This window comes from Asterias rubens, chromosome 3 (genome assembly GCF_902459465.1).
Source record: "Asterias rubens chromosome 3, eAstRub1.3, whole genome shotgun sequence".
In the NCBI taxonomy this organism is placed as follows: Eukaryota; Metazoa; Echinodermata; class Asteroidea; order Forcipulatida; family Asteriidae; genus Asterias; species Asterias rubens.
This window is the reverse complement of record NC_047064.1, coordinates 19,834,349-19,859,120: the sequence shown is the minus strand read 5'-3', so window position 1 is coordinate 19,859,120 and position 24,772 is coordinate 19,834,349. Positions and strand designations below refer to the sequence as shown.

The following is a 24,772-nucleotide window of genomic DNA, read 5'->3' as shown; positions in this document are numbered from 1 at the left end:
GTGTATAATGGCTTTAAGGCTAGTCATAAGTTTGGACGAGTAACTCGACCCAACTCAAGATAAGTCTAGTCTAAACTCTTTGTGAAATCAACCCAGGATTGACAGAGCTGACAAAATGATAGCAGACGGTGGTCATGTTTTGGGTGATCAGCCGTATACAATTTATATATGATAAAATAGCAAACCTGTAAACGGAATGCGATTTGGCGGTCGTAACCAATAACTGTTTCGGTCATTGGCCAGTGCTTAACCAATGGGCAACTCAACCGAAACGGTTATTGGTAACGACCGCAAAAACGCACCCCAGGCCTAGAATTTCACGGAGACCATGGCCTCTGTTGCCCTAGTCTTGGCCCTGGTGCCCTCAATAATACCAATGCTTAAATGTTCAAAAGTTTCCCATAGACTTTAAGATTTTCCAATGGAAGTGCCCTCTGCAAAATCAAAAATGGCCTTGCCCTCTTAAAGATGAAATTCCAGGCCTAGCACAAACATTGAGTAGGTTTGTAACAGGCTGTATATTGCTGCACCAACCCACCCCATGATGAAAGTATGAGAAGTGAATTTGAAGGCCCGAATCTGAGTGTCATCTTGCTTCAGCGGCAATCATAGAAGACTAGAAGAGCGAGAATTCTCTGTTGGTCAAACTCATTTCATTTACAAATCTGAAAAAGAGATAGAAAAATTGAATTAGAAAGGAAAACGTTTGCTGTTGTGGATAATTTACTTTGATTAAAGTCATAACGTTAAATTTAAGCTGTTCTTTCTTTCTTTGTTGACGTCTTTGATAAATGTATTTGCTTTTATCTTGATGAGCAAGATTTGGGAACAACCATTATTTTAGTTTCACAGTAACTCGATGAAATAATTTTTTTGTCAATAACTTCTTGGTACATATAGGGAGTACCCAAACCTTGTTCATAAGGATGTCCGTCACTTCGTATCTTGCGAAAGGTACAAAGTGTCCAGCGGTCAATGACCCAAACCTTGTTCATAAGGATGTCCGTCACTTCGTATCTTGCAAAAGGTACAAAGTGTCCAGCGGTCAATTTCACAAAGATAGTCCTAACTTAGGACTAGTACTATGATATGACTCTTTTACACTTTTACACTTTCAATCGCAGGCCTGATTCTTCATGGAGGCAACAAAGGCGATTGCCTCCATGCCCCCTGGTCATTGCCTTAGTGCCCATGAAATGCTCCAGTAGAAATGTTGGTACTCTTGCTCTTTCAAAACGATGCATACAGGCCTTTCTTTGAACTTCCTTTTCTTATATTTTTGAGTTAAGGCCGAGTAACAAAAACGATAACGGTAACGATACAAATAGAACGCATTCTATTGGTTGAATTGCTCCACGCAGAATACACACACGCTTATTCAACCAATAGAATGTGTTCTTTTTGCGTCGTTATCGTTATCGTTCTCGTTAGCGCTGCAGTGGGACCGGGCCTTTAGGCTGTTTTGCCATGTGAAGAGTTCTAGTTGTGACAGAGACCTTGTCATTTCACTGTTGACCATAACTCTCCTTGGTGTGTACGTCCATGGTTCCCTTTGACTGATCGGACTGTCTTTTTGGCTCCACCATCCTGGTACTTGAGAAGTTGTCATGGTCGGTCGGTTCAACTCATTGGGAGCTGGAAAAAAAGAAAAAAAATTGATCGTTTATTATTTACGTTAGTTTTAAACATTGACATAAAGGAAGAGAGAAATTGTATTCGAACTATACACACATACATAGACAACTCCTAGAACAATAAGGCTCATTCCGCTATCGTTTGTGGAGACTAGACGATAGAGGAACAAACCTCATCGTTTTAGGGAGTACTACTACACACAGAGCTTTCCCAGTATAGTAAATATTTCAGTATGCAGGTTTGAGGATGATGGTACCATACACAACAATTTAATAACAGATGTTAAGTTAGGAAGCATCAGGGAAGAATACAAACAATGACAAAGCACATATTATTTTTGCAATCTTTTCACATTTTTGTTTCTTCAATTATAACTTAAGCAATGGAGTTATTGTTAGGTTAGCGTGGTTAGGTTTGGTGCTCTGCCAGTCTGCTATTTTATTTACAAACAGCTGTTGTTTATAATATGATGTCATAAATAAATTAATTTAAAATTCGCAGAGTTTGAAACATGTTGATGCGTGAACTCTGCTCACCACTGGCTGTCCGTGTATGCTTGTGAAGTCGCTCTGTAAATTTCACATACGATCCACCATGTTCTTCATAACTTCCAGGTTTAATCACTTTGTTGTATTTGTGCATGTCGATCGGGGGTAGCTTTGATGTGGGCGGCCTGAAAGTTACATAGGAACCTTTGGGAATGTCTTGAACAAGTTGATAACGGTAGTCAGGATTGGGCTGCAAAACCTTCTCTCGAATGGGATCTTGATACCCAAGATGCGTCAAATTGAAGTGAGACATGTTGGGTCACAGCTGGATTGTTGGTAGTTAAAATCACTTGAGTAAATTTATTGATATCAGGCACGTATTATCTTCACATGAATTTGCAAAAAGATTTGCTGGTGAACAAATCCGTGCAACAACAACACGGCGCAACACACACCAATCTCGCGTCTCCCTTTGATGTTCCCAAGGAAACACCAGGGTCAGTGAACTTTGCTAACCTCATGAATATTCATATTTCTACGCAAGTCTGACACCTAATTTTGCTGTTGTTGCGGCATGTACAATTCTAAGCATAGGGTACCAGACTATCTTTGACTCTTTCAGTAATGGTTTTATTTATTAATCCCATCTATTCCTAAATTTAAAGAAGAAATAAATGCATCAGAAAAATATTAATTAAAAGCACTTTGGTTATTGCAAAAAAATATTTCTGCCCTTATGATTTAGGGATGTACCAATGATTTTGCAAAATTTGCCTGCGGTCGGTCGCGGTGGCCATTTTGTTTTCGAGATCTTTCTACCGAATGGGTTACATGTGAATTCTGAAAGAGGTCAATTAAATCCTGTTCCATCCTTTTCGTCTGTGGCTGAAATATCTTCAAAATCTCATCATGACTTCCGTCGGATCTCTTGCATTCGATGAGTTTGGTCGGCCGTTTTTCATCGTCAGAGATCAGGACCAAAAGACCCGTTTGACTGGGATCGAAGCTCAGAAGGTATGACACTTTTGTGTATGTAACTCATGCACATAAATTCGGCAGACGTACATTTTTGTTTGGGGGAAATTCATATTTTGGGTGTGGGAGGGGGGGGGGGTGCAGGTATTTAGTAAATAGCACGATGTGTGTATGCCTATAGTAATGAATTAATAGGTTTAATAATTAGGGCCTAGCATGAAACGCTCTCCAACATTCCATGTTTACGTCAATCAATTAATGGGAGACTTTCTGGGACGATAGAGGGCAGCAGACTTACGGGTAAATCCATTGTTCTCAGAATTATGCGCATGTTCAGAACTACGTAAACAATGGAAATTTACCCGGTATGTCTGCTGCCACCTAGCGTTGGAAAGTCTCCTATTGATAACAAGTCAATTACAATTTTGAATTGGCGCAGTAAGAAACTAGTCAACTCGCCCTGGAAAAGTTTCCCGTATGGCGCCACCACTTTTTCATTCGATGTGAAATAATATAGTATCTAATTTACCTCTATTAGATATCCCTTTTTGTAAAAATGAGTGAAAAAGTGGTGGCGCCATATGGAAAGTAATCCCTTTGTTTGTATTGTTGTATTGTAATGTAGGCCTACTTTTATTTATTTTAAAAATGTTTATTTTAAAAATGTTTGTCAACTTGTCAATTTAAAGCCATTTAATTTTAAAACCCCAAAATTACTGTACTTGATTGGGGTGATAGGATTATGACGACGTCTTTTACTATGTAACTTTATTTTATTTTCTATTTACATTTTACTTGTTTGTAAATTTAGTATTTATATGTAGACCCAGTAATTTGGCATTCCCTTTTTCGAAATTTTGACATTTTCTGTCATACTAGCGCCCCAGCGAAACCCAGCTTAGTTAGAGAAACCAACATTTTCTCTAAATGTCACACAAAAAACTGCCTAAATTGACGAAAATAACCAACGAATTACCTTCAAAACTGCCTACTGGCCTCTACATATGTTGAAGATCAGTTTAAGATGCAATGCAACACCAAGATTGAAATTGTACTTCGTCTTAGACTTATTTTGGTGCTCAAAAATGATGATTTCTGAGCATTCCGCTGGACCATCCATCTCTTCAAGCCTAACTAGAACCAGGTTTTTTTGCTGTGCACGGATGTGCAGTGCATTGTGGGTCCGGATCATTTATGTATATTTTTTTCCAGGACGAACGCGTGGACATGTTTTGTACACAAAACACGGATTGCGTATTTTTTTTTCTTTCTATGACGAACGGACGTGTGCAGATAATGGGTTAATCACCCACGTTCGTCCTGGAAAAAATATAAATCAATCATCAATGACCCGGACCCACAATGCACTGCACATCCGTGCACAGCAACAAAATCGGTTCTAGTTAGGCTTGTTTTGTTTCTCTAACTATGCACTAGTATGATAGATAATGTCAACATTTTGAACAAAAAGGATACAGCGCCCCAGTTACTGGGTTTAGTATTTATGTTAAAAACGTTATAATTTGCACTTCATTTGTTTAATATTTGCTTGAATTTAAAAACACTTTGTTCAATTGATTCACTTGTTTTACATTGAAGTATATATTTTTTATTTATTTTTTTATTACTTGCTTTTGTCTTGCTTTAAACATAATTTATGTCATTACATTTTCATTTCTTTTTGTAATGTTTGTAAAAATTCAATTAAACTGTCTTACTTATTAATTTTGAAAGCTGTTTTTGACAACATTATTTACTTTTAAACTTTCTTGCGGTGATAGGATGGTCATTAATTTTACTTGTTTATTATTTACTTGTTTATGTGATATCTCTTGGCTTGATAATCCAGCTATAATTCACAATTTTCAATTGAAAATATTTATTTCTATTTATTTCTATTACACTTATTTCTATAATTGTTTCTTTTCAGTCGCACATAATGGCTGCCAAGAGTGTAGCATCAACATTGAAGACATCTTTAGGACCAAATGGTAAAATAAATTGAACTCCTACACTTGTAATTTGTTTACCCAAACACCAATTGTGTAAGCACTGTAAACTTTGTACTTTCTCAAGTTCTGTGGAAAATATTCACAGGCATATTACTAGATTCAAACCCACAACCTTTGCAGTTTTGGGGCAGATTCCTTACCAACTAGACCACCAGATTGCCCCAAAGCTAGAGGCAGTTGGAAAGCTTTTGTATGAAAAAAAGTTGTGATTGGTTTTTGTATAAGCATGGAATTCAGGATTCCTTTCCTATCAGTTAAATGATATTAAAGGCCAGACACCATGCAAGAATAAATTCACCTCGAACCATTGTCAGGCTTGTCCTCATGGCCTAGCGCACTGATGTAGGTGAAACATCAAACTGTCATTCAGACATCACTTTAAAAGATGATTTCTAAATGTTACAGAATTTTTGGCAGTGTTGAAGACCGAAAAGTACTAAAAAGTCGCACAAGTTGTGTACTTTCAGATGCTTATTTTCGAGACCTCAAAATTTAATTCTGAGGTCTTGAAATCAAATTCAAGTTTTTTATTGAGAAATTACTTCTCTGTCAAAAGCTACGTACTTCAGAGGGAGCCGTTTCTCACAATGTTTTATACTATCTACAGCTCTCCATTGGTCGTTAACAAGTTAGTTTTTATGCTAACAATTATTTTGAATGATTACCGATAGTGTCCAGTGCCTTTGAGTTCTGTATTTTTGATTTGATATCAAGGTCTTGATAAGATGCTGGTAAGCCCAGATGGTGAGGTCACAGTAACAAACGACGGAGCCACCATTCTCAGCAAGATGGATGTTGAGCATCAGATTGCTAAACTTCTTGTCCAACTCTCCAAGTCACAAGATGATGAGATTGGAGATGGTACTACTGGAGTGGTCGGTGAGTACAGTTTAGTGATGAGATTTCTCCCCAATTTCTCCCTGTAGATTTTTAGTTTTAACACCCTATGAGGAAAATGTGAATTTCTACTGGAAATTTCGCCGTTTTTACCTCTGTGAAGTATCAGGCCTGGTTAGAACACTGGTCATCCCTCGCAGTTGAGTCTGTGGCAACCGATATTTTCAAGAAATTTTCTCGGGTCATTTCACCTACATACTGTTTGACGAAGAACCCGGTACATTATAACTAGTCTTTGATTGTCAATTTGTTTATTTGCAGTACTCGCTGGAGCCCTTCTTGAACATGCAGAGGGTCTTCTAGATCGTGGCATTCATCCAATCCGCATTGCTGACGGCTATGAGATGGCTGCCCGTAAAGCTGTCCAGAGACTTGAGGAAATCAAGGAAGCATTTGTGGTCAGCAAAGATCACTTGGAGCCACTAATCGAGACAGCTATGACCACACTTGGATCAAAGATGTAAAGTTTTAATGAGGACTCTTTTTTTTTTTTTTTTTTTTCATTTGAAACACAAACCTGAAGACTTATGACATACTTGGTTTAAGTAACTTCAAATGATTTAAGAGTTTGAGGTTGGATTTTTGTACCGGCATGGAATTCAGGATTCCTTTTCTATCAGTTAAATGATGTTAAAGGCCAGACACCATGCAAGATTAAATTCACCTCGAACCATTGTCAGGCTTGTCCCCATGGCCTAGCGCACTGATGTAGGTGAAACATTTAGCAGTCGTACAGCCAGAATGTTTTACAATTTATTTCTAAATTTAACAATATTTTTGTTAGCAGTGCCTTTTAAGACTGAAAAGTACTACAAAGTTTTGTGTCTTCAGCCACTTTGTAATATTTTGAGATTTTTAGAGAGAATATTTCTATATTTATTATAGATTGATGTTTTATCAGCTATTTTTATATTTTATATTCCTAGTGTGAACAAGTGTCATCGTCAGATGGCTAAAATTGCCGTGGATGCAATCATGACCGTTGCAGATTTCGATCGTAAAGATGTAGACTTTGAACTGATCAAGGTCGAGGGAAAGGTCGGAGGTCAACTTGAGGACACCATGCTGGTCAAAGGGGTCATTATCGACAAAGATTTCAGCCATCCACAGATGCCCAAGGTAATTTATATTGAATTTGGATTTTTGTATATTTATAAGCAAGGAATTCAGGATTCCTTTTCTATCAGTTAAATGATATTAAAGGCCAGACACCATGCAAGAATAAATTCACCTCGAACCATTGTCAGGCTTGTCCCCATGGCCTAGCGCACTGATGTAGGTGAAACATTATTAAGCATTCAAGTCGTTTTCTAAATTAAGCAATATTTTTAACAGTGCCTTTGAAAGATCAATCGTCTTGGTTACTGTTATTTTTAATTCAAAACTTGTTAAAAATATTTCTTTCCTTTTTCCTTGTATATGGCAATGGAAATAATTTTAAGTTTGTCAATTTTTTTTCTTCAGGAAATCAAAGATGCTAAGATGGCGATCCTGACGTGTCCGTTTGAGCCTCCTAAACCCAAGACGACTCACAAGTTGGATATCAAGTCAGTCGAGGACTATAAGAAGCTGAAGGAGTATGAGAATAAGAAATTCACTGACATGGTGGAGCAGGTACGTACTCAATGTGAATATTGAGTGTATTAAGAGTGACAGGCTGTGTTCAATATGATGGCTATGGCTACATTTCTGCGTTGGAAGTATAGGACGTCCTTAACAACACCCTTAGCAACAGCCGTAGCTGTAGCCGCCAATTCGGATACGGCCACACTGACAGCAAAATGGCTAGATAGCGCAGTTGGTTAAGCATCGGCACATTACTTCCCGAATCAAGTCTCGCTCTAGTCAAGTTTCTTTGTTCAACCGGAAATTATTTCAAAATTTGCCAAGTCAATTTCCCTTGTATTTCATTAATTTAAAAGTTGCATCCCTCTTAGGTGATCCCCTGGCTGCCGCTTCCCAGGTTGTATCATAAACTAGGTTGTGGTCCCTCAATTAACGGCAGCCACAGGTTGCTTGGTGATCTGACTGGCACCCTGAACAAAGATATTGACAAAATAAGGAGACCGCCAACGTGGGGCTAGTTAGCTCACCGGTAGAGCGCTGGTACGTTACACCTGAGGTCGCAGGTTCACATCCCGCTCTAATCAATTATTCTTTGTTCAATCCCTTGTGGTTTACTACTTGATGAGAGTGACGCATGGAATTCAGGATTCCTTTTCTATCAGTTAAATGATATTAAAGGCCAGACACCATGCAAGAATAAATTCACCTCGAACCATTGTCAGGCTTGTCCCCATGGCCTAGCGCACTGATGTAGGTGAAACAGGTGTTGGTTTTTTGCCAGGAGTGGACAAACCCTCCGAACACTGCGTAGGTTTTTCTATCTACGTCTATCTAAAGTGTTATTAACATTTTGATCATTATTGCAATGTTAATTTTTAGGGGAGGTTTTGCGGTAAACCCATGTGAAAAACTCTTTTGAGCTGTGTTGGTTCTGACAAGAACTGGTGGTTCCACACCTGAACCAATACTACTGTAAAGAGATTTACACATGGTGTTACCGCAAGCCTCACCTAGTTATTCTTACACCGTGCAAAGTTTCAAATCCTACTTATTATACTCATTGATAATATTTAGTGTTGGTTTAAAGTAGATATGATTTCAATTTGATTTTTTTCTTTGTATTTCTAATCAAGGTGAAAGCGACAGGAGCTAATCTCGCCATTTGTCAATGGGGATTTGATGACGAGGCAAACCACTTACTTCTACAGAATAAACTCCCAGCTATCAGATGGGTAGGAGGACCAGAAATCGAGGTAAATTGAATTCATTTCAACAATTTGAGTAAGAAAAGTTTTTCCTATTGTGAAGGATTTTATTCACTAATGCTGTAAGCATTATTATTGAGATTATTTTGGCATGTACAACGGATTTACGCGACTCCTAAAACATTGCCCTGTGATTTTCACTTTTCACTAAAAAACGAGGCGACTAATAAAGTAAATTATATTACATACATCTTCATTCACAGTGAGTAGGGATCCATGTCATGTTTAAAATCTTGATCTACAAAAGGTATCAAAACCTTTTAAGCTTTTGAATAAAACAAGATGTTTTGTCGTGTTGTGTTGAATTTTTTTTTACAAGCATGGAACTCAGGATTCCTTTTCTATCAGTTAAATGATATTAAAGGCCAGACACCATGCAAGAATAAATTCACCTCGAACCATTGTCAGGCTTGTCCTCATGGCCTAGCGCACTGATGTAGGTGAGACATTTAGCAGTCATCGGCATGTCAGTCAGGTCTTAATGACCTGAATTCTTAATATTTGAGTGAGAAATTTTTCTCAAAAACTATGTCACTTCAGAGGGAGATGTTTCTCACAAAGTTGTATACTGTCAACAGCTCTCCATTGCTCGTTACCAACTGAGTTTTTAACACTTTTTTAACACTTTTTTTTAGTAATACCCAATAGTGTCATGTGCCTCTAAGGGCAGGGGATTAGATGCCAACATCTACGTTTGAATCCTGAAGGTTCTAAAGTTTAAAACCCTACTTAACAGCTATATTGTCAATTGCCATGCATTTTATATTCACAATGGGTTGTAAATGACACAAATGTTTGTTATTGGTCTTCCCATGAATGAAAACTTAGCTTTTCATCGTGACTTATTTGCATCTTGTTATTTTCTAGTTAATAGCCATTGCAACGGGTGGCCGCATCGTCCCACGCTTCCAAGAGCTCACCGCAGAGAAACTGGGTAAAGCAGGCATCGTGAGGGAGTTGTCATTCGGCACAACCAAAGATCATATGTTGGTTATCGAGGATTGTCATAATTCTAGAGCCGTGACCATCTTCATCCGCGGTGGAAACAAAATGGTAAGATGGATTATGATTAGGCCTGGGTGACTAGTGTCGAGGTCAGGACTATTGACTGCTTAGTCGAGTCTCGACTACTGTTTTTCAACAACCCGGTTAATCGTGGTGCCACGATTACTAAAAAAAACATAAGTATTGTTTGAAGCTTTGCATGGTGTGGAGAAATAAGAAGAAACTATAAATAAATAGTGAACTGGAGGGTACAACCATGTGTAAATCTCTTATGGTGAGTGTTGGCTCTGAAAAGAGCCGGTTGGGTCTCCACGTTTCGAACAGTATACTCTGCTCTTCTTCAGGAGACTTCTTCTTAGTTTCTTCTTACTAAAAAAGTTGTGTGAACCAATCGTGTCTGTCACGACTATTCACACAAATTTAATTTACTAACGAAACTGAGGGCTCCCCTTTTTTCTGTCTCTGCCATTAATGGCCAGTCCGGTTTTTTTTTTAAACAGCTCTTGGTATTTCGGTATCAAACAATAACTGTGACTATTCGGTAATACCAATTACCGCCCAAGCTTACTCTAGATGATAAATCACCAAAATATTCTTGCTTAGTTGCTGTTTAATGACACTAAGCATGGAATTCAGGATTCCTTTTCTATCAGTTGAATGATATTAAAGGCCAGACACCATGCAAGAATAAATTCACCTCGAACCATTGTCAGGCTTGTCCTCATGGCCTAGCGCACTGATGTAGGTGAAACATCAACTTTATGAGTTGACTGATTCAAGTCGCATAATTAGTTAATTTTTCTTGGTTAAGGCTATCTTAATCATTGGACTTTCGCAGGTCACTTCTTTTTAATGTTAAGATATATTTAGATCTTAGCACGTATCTACCAAACAAGGTACTCAAGGCGCTGAGTATATACAAACTTTCAGAAAGATAGGTGATTGCAGTGATGAATTCTTAGACCTTCTAAGGGTTTACAAGGTGCTACGGCGCATACAGCAGCCACAGCCAGGAACACCGGGGCGAACCCCTTCTCTTTTCGATAAGTGCTCTGGGTTCTTTTACATGCGTTACACAACACGTGGAACCAATGGCCTAGGACGAAGGACGAAGCAATGGTTAAGTGTCTTGTTTATGAACACAAGTGTCACGGCTGGGGATTCGAACCCACACTCTGCTGATAAGAAACACCAGAGTTTGAATTTGGTGCTCTTAACCACTCGGCCACGACACTTCCACAAGTTTTGATGCTGAAGTAATTATTAATTGTCATTCAATTTTCAGATCATTGAAGAAGCTAAGCGTAGTTTACATGACGCCCTGTGTGTAATCCGCAATCTAGTCCGTAATAATCACATTGTATATGGAGGTGGTGCTGCGGAGATTGCATGTGCTCTCGCTGTCAGTAGAGAAGCAGATAAGGTGAGTGCCCCAAAATTGAAATTGTCTCTAGACAAACTTGAGCCTTTGTGGCTGGTGGTATGGGACTGTTCTTGTTAATCAGGGGGAACAATAAGATGGATATTAATTAAGTTTGTCTTTTCGGTTTTTTTCTTTTCTTCTTAAGGCAATCCACTACAAAAAGCCTTGGCTTAGTAGGATTGTTCCTCCACAATATGTTTGTTTTTTTTTTTTTTTTTTTCATTTTGTTATGTACTGTTCAAGATTGAAATAAATGTTATATATTGAAATAATTAAATTTAATTTAAAGGCAGTGGACACTATTGGTAATTACTCAAAATAATTATTAGCATAAAACCTTTCTTGGTGACAAGTAATGGGGAGAGGTTGATGGTATAAAACATTGTGAGAAACGGCTCCCTCTGAAGTGCCATAGTTTTTGAGAAAGAAGTAATTTTCCACGAATTTGATTTCAAGACCTCAGATTTAGAACTTGAGGTCGCGAAATCAACCATCTAAACGCACACAACTTCATGTGACATGGGTGTTTTGTTTCTTTCATTATTTTCTCGCAAGTTTGGTGACCGATTGAGCTCAAATTTTCACAGGTTTGTTTTTTTATGCATATGTTGAGATACACCAACTGTGAAGGCTAGTCTTTGACAATTACCAATAGTGTCCACTGCCTTTAATTGAACTGAATATTAATAAACTTGATACCATTTAAATTAGTCATTTGTGTAAGATATGGTGCATCTTGGAAAAAAAATGTGTGCCTCTCGAGCTTCTTTCTGATAAATCACCAACATTATTTTTTTGTTTCCCCCTAAACTTGTAAGCATGGAATTCAGGATTCCTTTTCTATCAGTTAAATGATATTAAAGGCCAGACACCATGCAAGAATAAATTCACCTCGAACCATTGTCAGGCTTGTCCCCATGGCCTAGCGCACTGATGTAGGTGAAACATTAATATTATTAGTTGACTGATCCAGATCACATAAGCTTGCTTCTTTTTAATGCATCAGATAATCCATTAACCATTGTAAGTTTGTAAGATACAAAGATTCTGTCTTAAGATTGTTCCTTTGACGATTGTACCAGAAAATGACTTGGTGTTATTTAATCCATACAGATTTCCACAATAGAGCAGTACGCCATGCGTAGTTTCAGCGATGCTCTAGAATCTATCCCCATGGCACTAGCTGAGAACAGCGGTCTACATCCAATAAGGACGCTAGCCGACATCAAATCCAGACAAGTGAAAGAGGGAAACCCAAGACTTGGAATTGACTGCATGGGAAAGGGTACTAATGGTATGTATTGAATTTCATCACGTTTTGTAACATGTTTTTATTTTCTAAGAGTAGTTTTGCGGACAACATGCTTCCGAGAAACAGTGTTTTAGTTTACTTTGTTTACTTTTGTTGTCCCTGACCGACACAGTATTGTTTTGTCCTGTTGTTTGGTATTGGAATTGGTGTCCTTCCAAGATGAATTCTTGTACTTGCTTGCCCATATATTGGAACACTTTATCCTTTATTGCTAAATTTGTAAATGTGTTTTATTATTATTATTATTTTCACAGACATGAAGGATCAGCACGTGATCGAGACGCTGATTGGAAAGACACAACAGATCAACCTAGCTACACAACTTGTACGGATGATTCTTAAGATTGATGATATTAGGTCACAGTTTGGTCAAGCTCAGTGAGGAGTTAATGTCATGGACTTGCACCCGGTTCAGACAGGCAGTCCAGAGTCACGCCGAACCAAACAGATTAAAAGCGACTCTCTAGGTCTACCCAAATAAATGTTGGTTTCAGACAGGCAAACTCAACATAACATTCACATTGGTTTGGCTCGTGACAAGTTTGACGTCTGAAACCAAGGTGCTCGAGAGTTGTTTTGATTGACTGCAACAGTCGATCTTTCGACTTCTAGTGCGTTCAGTGGCTCCTAACTCTTTCATACGTCAAACTTTTCTTGTATTTAATTCAGAATTTGGTTTGGCGCGACTCTTGAGCCTCTTGTGTTAGAATACTAGATATAAGCACATTATTATGTGGGAATGTACGCCAGTATTAAGTCTATTCACCTGTTGTAATGATTGATCGCAAACTTGGTGTCTAACCTGAAAATGTAAATTTTCCATTGAGCGTTCGTTTTTCTTTTCAAAAGCAGCAATGCATTGATAGTAGGCTGGATAAAAACGTTTCTTTGATTGTCTTCATGAAGTTGAAGATCTTTTTTGTGGTCTTGGGTTCATCTTAGTGGTATTTTCTTGCCTTCACTTACCACATGACCCGTTCTCGCCATTGTTTCCTCTTCATAATGACAGACACATTACACCTCGGTTTAAGTTTATGTCAAACTTTATGTACATGCAGTAAGCAATAGTCAGTATAAATACCAGCACTCTTCCTTAACAGTTGCTAGTTAACATTACTCTCCCAAGTGGTCTGGCTGGCTACCTTCAATAGTAAAAAGCTTCCCTTTGTTGTGTGAAATATGGACAAAGTTTGGTACAACTTTTACTTCGAGAAAGACTCTGCTATGGTCAAGCCATTAACTATTGTTTTGCAAGTAAAAGAGCACACGTAAAAATTTGAAAAAGTGGACAAGTGAAAAGACAAGCTAACCAGTCCAACTGGCTAGTCACTGAAAAATGTTGAGGGCAAAGCCTGAGGCCTGTTTATTATATTCTCTACATAGGCTCTACTCTATGAAGCCTATAAGTTACAGTGACAGGCATATGTGAAGATGACTTGATATTAACCACAGAGTTTTATTTGGTATAACAATTATGGAAAGAAATACATTCCCTTCCTCCAAAGGAATAAACCATGGAAGAAGGTCCATTGGAATAAACCATGGAGGAAAGAAATACATTTCCTTCTTCCATGAAATATCCAAGATGGGTTTTGTTAAGATAAAGCCATCTATTTGGGATAAAATCCTAATGTGGAGCTTCTGAACGTTTAGCCTGAACATCTGACGTCAGACTTCGAGGCTTGTGAATAACGCCAGAGGCCTGCCTGCAAAACTGGCGTGTAGATTCACCTTTGACCTCAGTCATTTCACATAGAGATACGCAGTCAAATTCTATTGCGGACTTGACAGCAATGACTGTTTGGGCATCTATGTCACTGCACGGTTATCATATCATTGTATCCGATGGAATCACTGGATCTAGCTGCAGGGACCTGTCTTTATCCTTGTGGATAAAGACAGGGGCCCAGTCTGCTGTATGTGCAGGATTACTGTTTAAGTACAATGTACATGTGTACAGTGATGATCAAGCTTAAACCACTAAATTTAATCCACTAGCCTTAAGCAGACGGCTATTTTAACCCTCCATTGTTTGCTGTCAATGAGACAGTTAGTGTGACTATCAGCCTGGTCACTCCATTGTGTAGGTTGCATAGGCATGCACCCACAGTGCTACACTTTGCTCCACATGTACACATGTATACTTCTTGGATCTAATTGTGTAATTCGAGACCTTTGTCCTTCTGTTTTTCAGTCAGTCAGTGGGCAGTTATATACACCCTCCATTGTTTGCTGTCAATGAACAGTTAGTGTGACTATCAGCCTGGTCACTCCATTGTGTAGGTTGCATAGGCATGCACCTACAGTGCTACACTTTGCTCCACATGTACACATGTATACTCCTTGGACCTAATTGTGTAATCCTGGATTCCAGACCTTTGTCCTTCTGTTTTTTCAGTCAGTCAGTGAACAGCTATTTACACCCCCAATTGTTTGCTGTCAATGGAACAGTTAGTGTGACTATCCACCTGGACACTCCATTGTGTAGGTTGCATAGACAACCTATGTCCCTTGGTTGTTGGTGCTCCACCAACTGAGCTTTCTATCTAGCCCACATTGGTGGTCATGGGGTGCCAGACCAATCTTCTTTTCCCACAATTTTGAAAGTAGTATCTAATGTTGCATTCACCATTGTTTACTTTTAAGTTGATTATACAGGAAATGGTGTGTGTTTTAACATTACTTTTGTGAGCCTTTAAGTACATGCAGTAAAACAACATTTAATGTTGGGGAAATTGAGATATCATTTTAAACCAAAGTTGTCATCTGCTTCTCTTTGCCCAGTGTCTATACAAAAACAAAATAAATGTACATTTTTAACGTTCATTGTAGATGATCAAAGTCGCCTTTTCCCTCAACCTGCATGCAGTTTTTTTTCTCTCTTCAATAACTGTGCCATTGATTACTCAATAACAGTATACACATTGTGTTGAGTAAGGCCATCTCCTTTTTTTGCAATAACAAAACTGTCTGCCTCAATGGAAAATGGTTCAATCTTCGATTGGTTGACAATCTGAAAAGGGTCACAGATTGGTTCTGTTTAACATAATCTTTCATGGGGGCAAGCCCGGGCAAGATTATAAAGACAGACGTCCATCCACGTTTAGCGATTGTGGGTGCTTCTCATGAAGTTAGTTTTTATGGTCTTTAATTTTTGAATACTCGCCAATCTATGACCCTATCTTTAAACGATATATCTATTGCGCTTGGAATTGTCTTGGCATTGAGTCTCTTCTCGTGTATTGAACGTACTACCATTGTCTTAAATAGAGTGTGAGTGTTGCTTGTGCATTATTTGATATTTTGTTTTGTACATTGAATTTATTAAAGTGCCTTTGTGGCAGCAGAAAAAATAAAATAGTTCTGATATTCAGGCTTGTTTATTTGAATTTAAAAAACAACCTATTTTTTTGCTTCAAAAAAATTGTTTTGGTACAGTTACCATGTCAGATTAACAGAGCCCAATTTCATGGCTCTTATTTGATAAACCTAACTGGAATCAAGGCCAACGTCTTGTGGCTCCAATTGAACATGTTCCTCAACGATGTCATCATGGGTTTACTTTGTGAACTAACACGGTCGACCATTTTATGGTGTCAAAATTCCACAAAAGACGACGTCGGCTCGCTGGAGGATCGCTCGGATGGCATGCCGTTCCCGCTCTCGTAGCTCCTTGCGAAGGGTCTTAGCCTTTCCACTGAGATGGCGATTCTCTCTGCCTTGTTTGGACTCGGATAAATGAATCTGTATTATTAAGTATTAAAGGAAAGGTATACGTGCGTCTGGTAATCACTCTTCAAATTAATGGCAGTTTGTGAAGACACTGTATTCAGCTGGAATCTTCACATGTGACTTTCGCTGTACCTTTCTTAAGGGCAAGGTATACCTTTAAAGGAACACGTTGCCTTGGATCGGTCGAGGCGGTCTATGAAAAGCGTTTGAAACCGTTTGTTATGAATTGCATATGGTTAGAAAGATGTTTTAAAAGTAGAATATAATGATCCACACAAATAAGCTTCGAAATTGCATGGTTTTCCTTTTATTTTGCTAACTAACACGGTTGTCCATGAGTCAAAAATTTTACTCAACAAAATGGCGTGCCGTGTACTTCCTGAGGTATAAGGAAAACCGTACAATTTTGAGACATATTTGCGTGGATCATTACAATCTACTTTTATAAATCTTTCCAACCATATGCATTTCATAACGGTACTTTCGGATGGTCCAAAGCAAAGGTCCCTTTAAAAGAGCCTTGATATAATTTTCGTTAAAAGAGGTTTGCCCCTTTGTTTCTGGCACCTTCACTGCTGAGTGCATCCATGCACCTTGAAAACGCTTAAAAGGCGATACATAAATTGCTCTCATTGATTGATAGATGCATGCACCATTTTATAATCAATCAATGTTACATGTCAAGAAATATAGATTGCTACAACTGAAGAAAATGGTAACTTTGGTTACAGACCTCTTTGTGGTAAACAAATTTTTTTGATCGTCCCAGCCAGACCGTTCAAAACCCCGACCCCATTTTTAATTTTTTTTTAAAAATCTCTCTTTATACTTTTACTGCCCAGATTTTTCAGCTGAAATTCTTTTCAAAATGTACAGGTTTGAAAAGATGTTTAAAGAAGGTTTATTCATGTTGGCAAAGCAAGAACAATTCTTCAAATATTTACTTGGGCTACACTATGCTTAGTTGTTTGAAAAAGTTTGCAGAAAATGTCATCTAGGAGTTCAATTTGTTTGACAAAACTAATGAAAACATCAAAAACACACAAACCCTCTGTTTTATAGTGATTGTGATGATTTCTTTATTCTTGATTTCATATTTGGCATGTCAACAAAACTTATTAAAAAAAATTAAAAACTCCCTCCCTCCCTCATCCGCCAAAAAAAAGGACGTTCAACAATTTTTTTATTAATGTGGCCTAATTTCCCCTTCCCACAATATTCAGACCTTGCAATGTTTAGCCTAAATTATCAAAATTCAGAATCAGGCAAATTTGACAACCATAACAACTGATACAAGATCCAAAGCAAAATAAAAACGAGAATTAAAAATTCTGGTTCATGTTGTTAATCATTTCTTTATTCCGTGTAATTGAGTTAAAGCACACCCTCACAGCAATCCTTCCCTTAGAAAAACAAAGGATGGACAAAAAAACTTCTAAGGTTTTTGAAATTCAGAATCTAAATGTTTACAATCATACTTTATGGTGGCCATTGTGTTTAATTTTCAAAATAGTGCATTGTTTTCAAACACTCACAATTTGGTCTCAAACTTAAATATCTGCATTCTTTAATTTGTTCTTGATTTTTAACATATTTTTAACATAAAGTCCATAAAATTAATTAATCAAATCATGCAACTTTTAACAGTGTTCCGACAAATCAAATAATAACAAAGGATTTACTTTTTTTTTTACTTTGAGGTGAATGGGCAGATTCTGTTTATCTACGTACCATTATCACGGGAGACCATTGGCCCATTGTCTAACACACTTTCAGATTTATACATTGTGTAGTTGATTAGTAGCAGATTTAGGCCGTGTCCGAAACGACGACTTCGGCTACAGCTACGTCTAGATCAGCGCGTCTACCAGTGTTGAAGAATAGCAGACGCGCGTGATCTAGCCGTAGCTGTAGCCGAAGTCGTCGTTTCGGACACGGCCTAAGTACATGTACACACCTATGTACGTTAGACTACATGTTCAGAATCAAAATTACAAAATTCTCTGAATGAAAGAAACATAAACATACTCCCTTGAAACTCCACAAGATAAAAGCATCCACCACAGTGTACACTATATTATTTGTTGTGACCATTATTTAACGTAAATTAATACATGATTTGTAATATATATTTTTAATGAAATAAGACATTTGTGATTCGCTTTGAGCAAAAGAACATAATTTAGCTTTATTTGTTTCCTACTTGAAATTATTTCCACCCAAAAAAGTCTTGAAAAGTACCAGTTTTATATTACTTTACAATTGCCTCCATTTGTGTATTATTAAAACTTGGAAACCTTCTCTTGGAAAAAAATATATATCAAAGCAAATAATTCAGTTAATCTAACAATGTTTTCTCTTCAATCATAAAGAGTGCCTTGCTTGTGTTGTATATTACTTTTAAAATAGAAAGAAAGCAAAAAAAGAAGATATAATTTTAAGTAAATTTTCAGAGGGTAACAGATTTGTTCTGTCGAGGTAAATGTATGTGCCCAATATTCTGCCAAGATACATTTACGCATGCCGAGGATTACATGGATGCCACGGAGGCCATGGCATCTACGCCTTGGTGCCCTTTCAACACTTTCCCATAGACTTTTATAATGGAAGTGCCCTTTGTAAAATGAACATGGCCTTGCCCAAAGATGAAACTCCAGACCTGACATTACGTGTCCAATAATCCACTAGATTACTCGACTTTTACAATTGTTTTGCTCATGGAACTTCATGGAATTTCTCAGAGGGATAAGTCAATTGAAACTAATGCAGTTTTATTAAACTTGTTTCTATACTTGTAAACATCAACAACTTCAAGCATCTCCTTTCACCCCCGCCTTGCAAGATGCATCAAGAAGCTCGTCTCTGTCTACTCTTAAACTTTACTAACATGCTGTGCTTAATGACAATTTCAACCTTGTGTCGTTCCTGAAACATTGGTTCAGCATTAGCTATAGACCTGTATCACGGTGCAGCCATCTTGAATTTCTCACACTGATATCAATGTTTCCAAACCGAGGCTGGAAGAACAAAATAGTCTGGTTCCTATTTTCAAAATTATTATTAGCATTCATTATTGTTATTCGATACGAGGAACATGACCAAGATGGAGGCAGCATGAAAAAGGTCTATATTAATGTCACGTGTAAAGGGTAGTTTGAATACATTACTGTACAATTGTCATTGTCGTTTAACCGACATACTACGTGAACTTATTTTCCTTCTGTGCACAGCCATAATCATGGGTACAATTTTTTTTAAATCCATTTTATGAACAGTTTGACAACCACTGATGTAGCAGTTATTTTAATGTTATTTATATTTTAATTAACAATTGCTGTGTCAATGATGAATCAAAAGTGCTTGTTGATTACAAGATCTGCAAAGAGTTACTCAAAATTTATCTGTTGCTCATACACTGTATGGTGTCTTTGTAACAAAAAGTGTACCGATGATTGTGGTTGTTAACACTTCTACATTCAGCCTGTATGTTAATGTGTTTATCTTGCAGTCAGTATACCTTAAAATAGGTACGGTTAATATCTAAATAATTCCTGTGAAATTACAATCAGAAGGCTGCTCACTGATTCATAAAAATTATGGTTATGGTTTTTGGAATCAAAACACAATTTTGTTTGACAAATTTCATGTTACTCTTCTTGATTCGCAATAATTTCAGAAATCTGAGTCTGTGTATGATTGGCAAGTTGTTCCTCTCTAGCTAGCGTAATAATCTTTGACCTTTGTGAGCAATGCATCGCATGATTTCTTAGCGTCGCCAAGCAACATGGATGTATTCTCTTTGTAGAAGATTGGATTGTCAACAGCCGCATAGCCAACACCGAGGGTTCGCTTCATCACGATGACATTTGTGGAATCCCATACTCTGAGGACTGGCATGCCAGCGATGATAGAGTTTGGATCTTCTAAGGCTGCAGAATTCACGGTGTCGTTGGCGCCGATGACAAGAACCAAGTCTGTCTCGGGGAAATCTTCATTGATCTCATCCATCTCAAGAACAACGTCATATGGGACACCAGCTTCAGCCAAAAGGACATTGAGCTGACCAGGCATGCGACCAGCAACGGGGTGAATTCCAAACCTTACATTCTTACCCTTCTTGCTAAGGAGCTCGACCATCTCAGCGATAGGATACTGAGCCTTAGCAACGCACAGACCGTAACCCGGAGTGATGATGATATTCTGGGCACTGGTAATCATATCGATAGCAGTATCGTCATTGATCTCTGTGTGGGTACCAGTGATTTCCATTGGTTTACCACCGCCTGTCGAGACGGTACCGTAACCCCCGAAGATGACGTTGGGAAGGGAACGATTCATAGCCTTGCACATGATGTAGGACAAGATGGCACCAGATGAACCAATCATAGCTCCGACAATTGTCATGAGGTTGTTGTTCAACATGAAGCCTTCTGCGCACAACGCCCATCCACTGTAGCTGTTAAGGACCGTGATGACAACAGGCATGTCAGCTCCTCCAATAGCAGCCGTAAGAGTCACACCCATGATGGAGGACAGAACACTGGTCGCGGTCAAGCAGCCCATATCAGCAGCATAGCCTGGATTGGTCAGATAGTAGCTCAAGGCTCCAACGTTAGCCAGCATCATGCCACCATTCAGGGCATTACGGCCGGGCAACAACAGTGGCTCGGAACTCAACATACCTTGAAGTTTACCGTAAGCGATCAGGGAACCAGTGAAGGTTACTCCACCGATGAATGTACCCAGAAACAAGAATACTTTAGTCATGGCCGCAGTGGCTGGATCAAGAGCAAAGTGCTGCGCCTCATTCATGTATGTTGACAGACACGTCAGGACAGCAGCCAACCCAACGAAGCTATGGAAAGCAGCAACCAACTGCGGCAGATCTGTGATGGCCATTCGTTTTGCAATGATGGTTCCGATCAGACCTCCGACACCAATACATGAAGCCATTTGTGTGTAAAGCTCTGGTGATGCCTTCAATGCAGCAAGAGTTGCTACCATTCCAGTAGACACTCCTGTAATACCCAAGGCATTCCCAACTCGAGAGGTCTTCTGAGAGGCGAGACCGCTCAAGGCTCCGACGCAACACAAAGACGCGGCAAGATAACCAACATTCTGAATATCATACCCTGACACATGAGCTGCCATATACGTACCAATCGCACCTGCAGCAGGTAAGGCGAACAGGTAGTTATACTCTGGTGGATCATCTGGGCGGCGGAACATGTCCAACATCCTCTGGGTCACGAGAAAACCTCCAAAGATATTGATGGAGGACATGAAGGCAGCGAGTGCCGCTAAAGAACTTGCGATGCTGTCTGGGTAGTAGCCACCACTCATGCACACCAGACCACCAACAGCTGTGATGCCAGAGATGGCGTTGGTAACGGACATCAAAGGGGAGTGAAGAGCTGGTGTGACACCCCAGACGGTATGGTACCCAACGATGCCGGCCAAACTGAAGGTAGTTAACATAGTGTTGAACGACGCACCAGGAGACAATACACCGAAGCCGTGCAGTGAAGTCAACCCTAAGGTATACATCAATGAACTCTTCAGAGTGTCACTGAAAGGATTGGCTACAACCGGAGCTACTTCTTTCTTAGCAGCTGTAACAACTGGCGCCGCAGCGACTGGGACTTCCTTAGGGGGTGGTGGAGGCCACATCATCTCACCTTCATGGAGAATGATGGAGCCTCGTACAACCTCATCTTCAAGATCGACATTGAAATGCTTTTGTGATCCCATGGACAACAATAACTTAGAGATATTATTAGCATATAAGGTACTAGACTGTGTGGGTAATCTACTTGGTAAATCAGAATAACCTATATGAGTAACCCCCTTGTACTTATACAACTCCCCGGGTCGGGTTGTTTCGATGTTACCACCTGCTTCGGCCGCGAGGTCGACGACCACCGATCCTTCCTTCATGGATTCGATCATCTCCTTAGTGATGAGGGTTGGCGCTTTCTTGCCGGGGATGAGGGCAGTAGTGATGACGACATCAACCTCTTTGCATTGTTTAGCGAACAGCGCCATCTCTGCTGCGATGAACTCGGGGGACATCTCTTTAGCGTAGCCGCCGGTACCCTCGCCGGATTCCTCAAACTCAAGCTCAAGAAACTCAGCACCTGAGATTATAGGAATGAAATAACTGTTTAAATACAAAATTAAAAACTTCATTGAAACAGATGAAACACAAACGCACAGTTTTCAGGATTCACAGGGTTTGCCCCCAAGTTCTTTCAGTGACAATCCAGCGAGGCCAGTTAATGTGGTTTCTCATGCCAACTCAGCTTTTACACTAGTCCATATTATTTGTCATTAAAAAGAAATGAGAATTTTGACTGGTCCTTTGGCGTTTGAACTAGTATTGGAAAGCGAACCACTGATAGGACAAATGCTGGTTCATATATTCTGTATTATGTTTTTGTCTGCACATTACTGTTGTCTTAAAATTGTAGATCATTTTGTCAGCAGAAAATAAACACTGTTCAGACATAGAGCTCGAATTGTACAGTAGCTCAAAACTTTTACTGGACCAGAGAATTTGTTACAAGACAGTAATCAAAATCAGTGAAGTTATATTAATAAAAAACAAAAGACCGCCGGACTTAAAGGGTCCTAAGTTTACTGGCCCAAGGCTGAAATCACTGGCCTCGGACCTGCGGTCCTGTGTTAGTTTCGAGCCCCGAGACAACTTACCAAGGGACTGCACCTGTTCCTTAACAGCAGCACGTGTATCAAACCCTCGGACGATGGCTCCCATACTCTTAGCTGTTCCCATGGCTGATAGACCAGCTACACCCCCGCCGATAACAAGCACTTTAGCAGGTGGAACCTTCCCAGCTGCGGTAATCTGGCCTGTAAAGAACCTTCCAAAGTTATTGGCAGCTTCTATGACTGCTTTGTAGCCAGCTATATTAGCCATTGAGCTGAGTGCATCAAATACTTGAGCTCTGCTTATACGTGGTACACAGTCCATTGCGAAGACTGTGGACTGACGAGTGGCCAGTTTATCCAGAAGTTCTTTGTTCTGAGCTGGATACAGGAAACTGTAGAGATTCTTGCGCTCCTTGAGTAGATCCACTTCGTCCAACGCTGGGGCACGTACCTTGAGAACGATGTCAGACTCAAAAGCTTCCTTTCTCCCTTGTATAACAGCCCCAGCCTCTTCATAGTCTTTGTTGAGGAAGTTAGCAGACACTCCTGCTCCATCCTCAACAGAGACTTTGTAGCCATCCTTCGTCAGGAGTTTCACAGCGGCTGGAGACAAGGCTACTCGCTTCTCATTCAGGAAGGATTCCTTAGGTACTCCGATTTGTAGATTGCTGTATGAAACACCTTTAGGTGGGGGTGCATCTTTAGCCTCCGCGCTTCGGAAGAGGGTTGTCTTCAGACCTCTTGATCGAGTGGTGACTAGCTTGTGGATGCGAGATGTTGTAGCAACATCTACATGGTTGACGGTCCGTAGTAGGCGAAACATGGTTCTTGCTCCAACTTTATTCCTGGGAAAGAGAAAAACATGTCACAAGTAAGATTTTAACCCTGAAAAATCAACCCTGCAAAATAAAGGTAAAATTCTTTTTCACTTAAACTAAAGAAATTGCAAAAAGTAATAAACAGACTCCACACAAAAAGGAATATTTTACTAATAGATAAGAGATTTTTCATAAAAATTCAAATAAGGCAAACGATATAATTATAAAACAGGCTTGCACAACAAAACCAAACTAACTAAATCGTTAATTAATTAATGTGCTCGCCCAAAAAATAAATTGCGCATTGATAAGTGACAGCAACTTGGTTTTAAAGCCTATCTAGCCCTAGATGGTTTACACATGTATTCAAAGTTTCATTGTTGAACCCCAAATTATTCATGAGTTTTTAATTTGCATACAATTACAATACAGATTTGTGTTTCACCAATTCCGTGAAAAATACATGAAAACAACAAACTTTTTCAAACAAGCTATTTATTTTAAATAGAGTGACTTATTCTATCACTGATCAAGAAATATACAACGATGTGTAAGCAATCTTTGAAACCATCTTTCAGAGGGGAGTTTGGTGAACTTCCCAAGTTAAAGTTTCCATATGGGTAAAGCACAATCCTCAATGACCATTGGGGGTGTCGAAATCGAATGAACTTTTTACGCCAGTTACTCTAAAAAATGTCAAGGGTTTTTATTTTCGAAGACGGTAAACCTTAGCAAACATGGTAAAAAGCTCGTTACCCAGTTGAAGTTTAAGTTGGCAGCCTACACCAGCGTACACACCTTACACCTTATGGAACAGAAATGTGGCTTTTGGGGACGTTAATTGTGAAAACCCGCCGGTGTTTCTAGAGCCCCACGTCTGCACTCAGTCGCTCCATCAACGTCCACGCGCGTTGAAAACCGGTCGCGACGGGTTGCTTATAAAATCCCTTTATGAAACGTGTAGTACATGAAGTA

At 39.1% G+C, this 24,772-nt stretch overlaps 3 protein-coding genes across 4 annotated transcripts; 1 reads left to right on the top strand and 2 right to left on the bottom strand.

Annotated features, from left to right (window-relative positions):
- Positions 1 to 409: 409 nt before the first annotated feature.
- Positions 410 to 2,614, bottom strand: LOC117288363 (testis-expressed protein 49-like). The gene is made up of 3 exons (XM_033769200.1): positions 2,172 to 2,614; positions 1,497 to 1,635; positions 410 to 665 (listed from the first exon to the last, which is right to left on the bottom strand). Exons 1-3 carry the CDS (start codon positions 2,434 to 2,436, stop codon positions 617 to 619), a joined length of 453 nt encoding a protein of 150 aa, XP_033625091.1. The 5' UTR covers positions 2,437 to 2,614; the 3' UTR covers positions 410 to 616.
- A 300-nt stretch (positions 2,615 to 2,914) lies between these two features.
- LOC117287807 (T-complex protein 1 subunit epsilon-like) lies at positions 2,915 to 13,640 on the top strand. Its single transcript, XM_033768328.1, has 11 exons — positions 2,915 to 3,137; positions 5,029 to 5,089; positions 5,825 to 5,989; positions 6,269 to 6,467; positions 6,934 to 7,126; positions 7,472 to 7,621; positions 8,707 to 8,826; positions 9,706 to 9,891; positions 11,129 to 11,266; positions 12,380 to 12,560; positions 12,833 to 13,640. Exons 1-11 carry the CDS (start codon positions 3,033 to 3,035, stop codon positions 12,958 to 12,960), a joined length of 1,626 nt encoding a protein of 541 aa, XP_033624219.1. The 5' UTR covers positions 2,915 to 3,032; the 3' UTR covers positions 12,961 to 13,640.
- A 5,990-nt stretch (positions 13,641 to 19,630) lies between these two features.
- LOC117287806 (NAD(P) transhydrogenase, mitochondrial-like) lies at positions 19,631 to 24,713 on the bottom strand. Of its 2 annotated transcripts, none has more exons than XM_033768326.1 (3): positions 24,554 to 24,713; positions 23,022 to 23,824; positions 19,631 to 22,447 (listed from the first exon to the last, which is right to left on the bottom strand). In XM_033768326.1, exons 2-3 carry the CDS (start codon positions 23,800 to 23,802, stop codon positions 20,025 to 20,027), a joined length of 3,204 nt encoding a protein of 1,067 aa, XP_033624217.1. In that variant the 5' UTR covers positions 23,803 to 23,824; positions 24,554 to 24,713; the 3' UTR covers positions 19,631 to 20,024. The 2 variants fall into 2 exon arrangements, with proteins under 2 accessions (XP_033624217.1, XP_033624218.1); XM_033768327.1 differs by having other exon boundaries at positions 24,596 to 24,713.
- Positions 24,714 to 24,772: the final 59 nt, after the last annotated feature.

Bases quoted from the DNA above. Each gene is read 5' to 3' on its own strand.
- LOC117288363 (XM_033769200.1), bottom strand. From the start codon at position 2,436: ATGTCTCACTTCAATTTGACGCATCTTGGGTATCAAGATCCCATTCGA. The intron at 1,636-2,171 runs GTGAGCAGAGTT...CTTTTTTTCCAG, and splicing joins GCATACACGGACAGCCAGTG to CTCCCAATGAGTTGAACCGA. The intron at 666-1,496 runs GTCTCTGTCACA...TCTCTTTTTCAG, and splicing joins GTCAACAGTGAAATGACAAG to ATTTGTAAATGAAATGAGTT.
- LOC117287807 (XM_033768328.1), top strand. From the start codon at position 3,033: ATGACTTCCGTCGGATCTCTTGCATTCGATGAGTTTGGTCGGCCGTTT. The intron at 5,990-6,268 runs GTGAGTACAGTT...GTTTATTTGCAG, and splicing joins TGGTACTACTGGAGTGGTCG to TACTCGCTGGAGCCCTTCTT. The intron at 6,468-6,933 runs GTAAAGTTTTAA...TTATATTCCTAG, and splicing joins ACCACACTTGGATCAAAGAT to TGTGAACAAGTGTCATCGTC.
- LOC117287806 (XM_033768326.1), bottom strand. From the start codon at position 23,802: ATGTTTCGCCTACTACGGACCGTCAACCATGTAGATGTTGCTACAACA. The intron at 22,448-23,021 runs GTAAGTTGTCTC...CTATAATCTCAG, and splicing joins GGAACAGGTGCAGTCCCTTG to GTGCTGAGTTTCTTGAGCTT.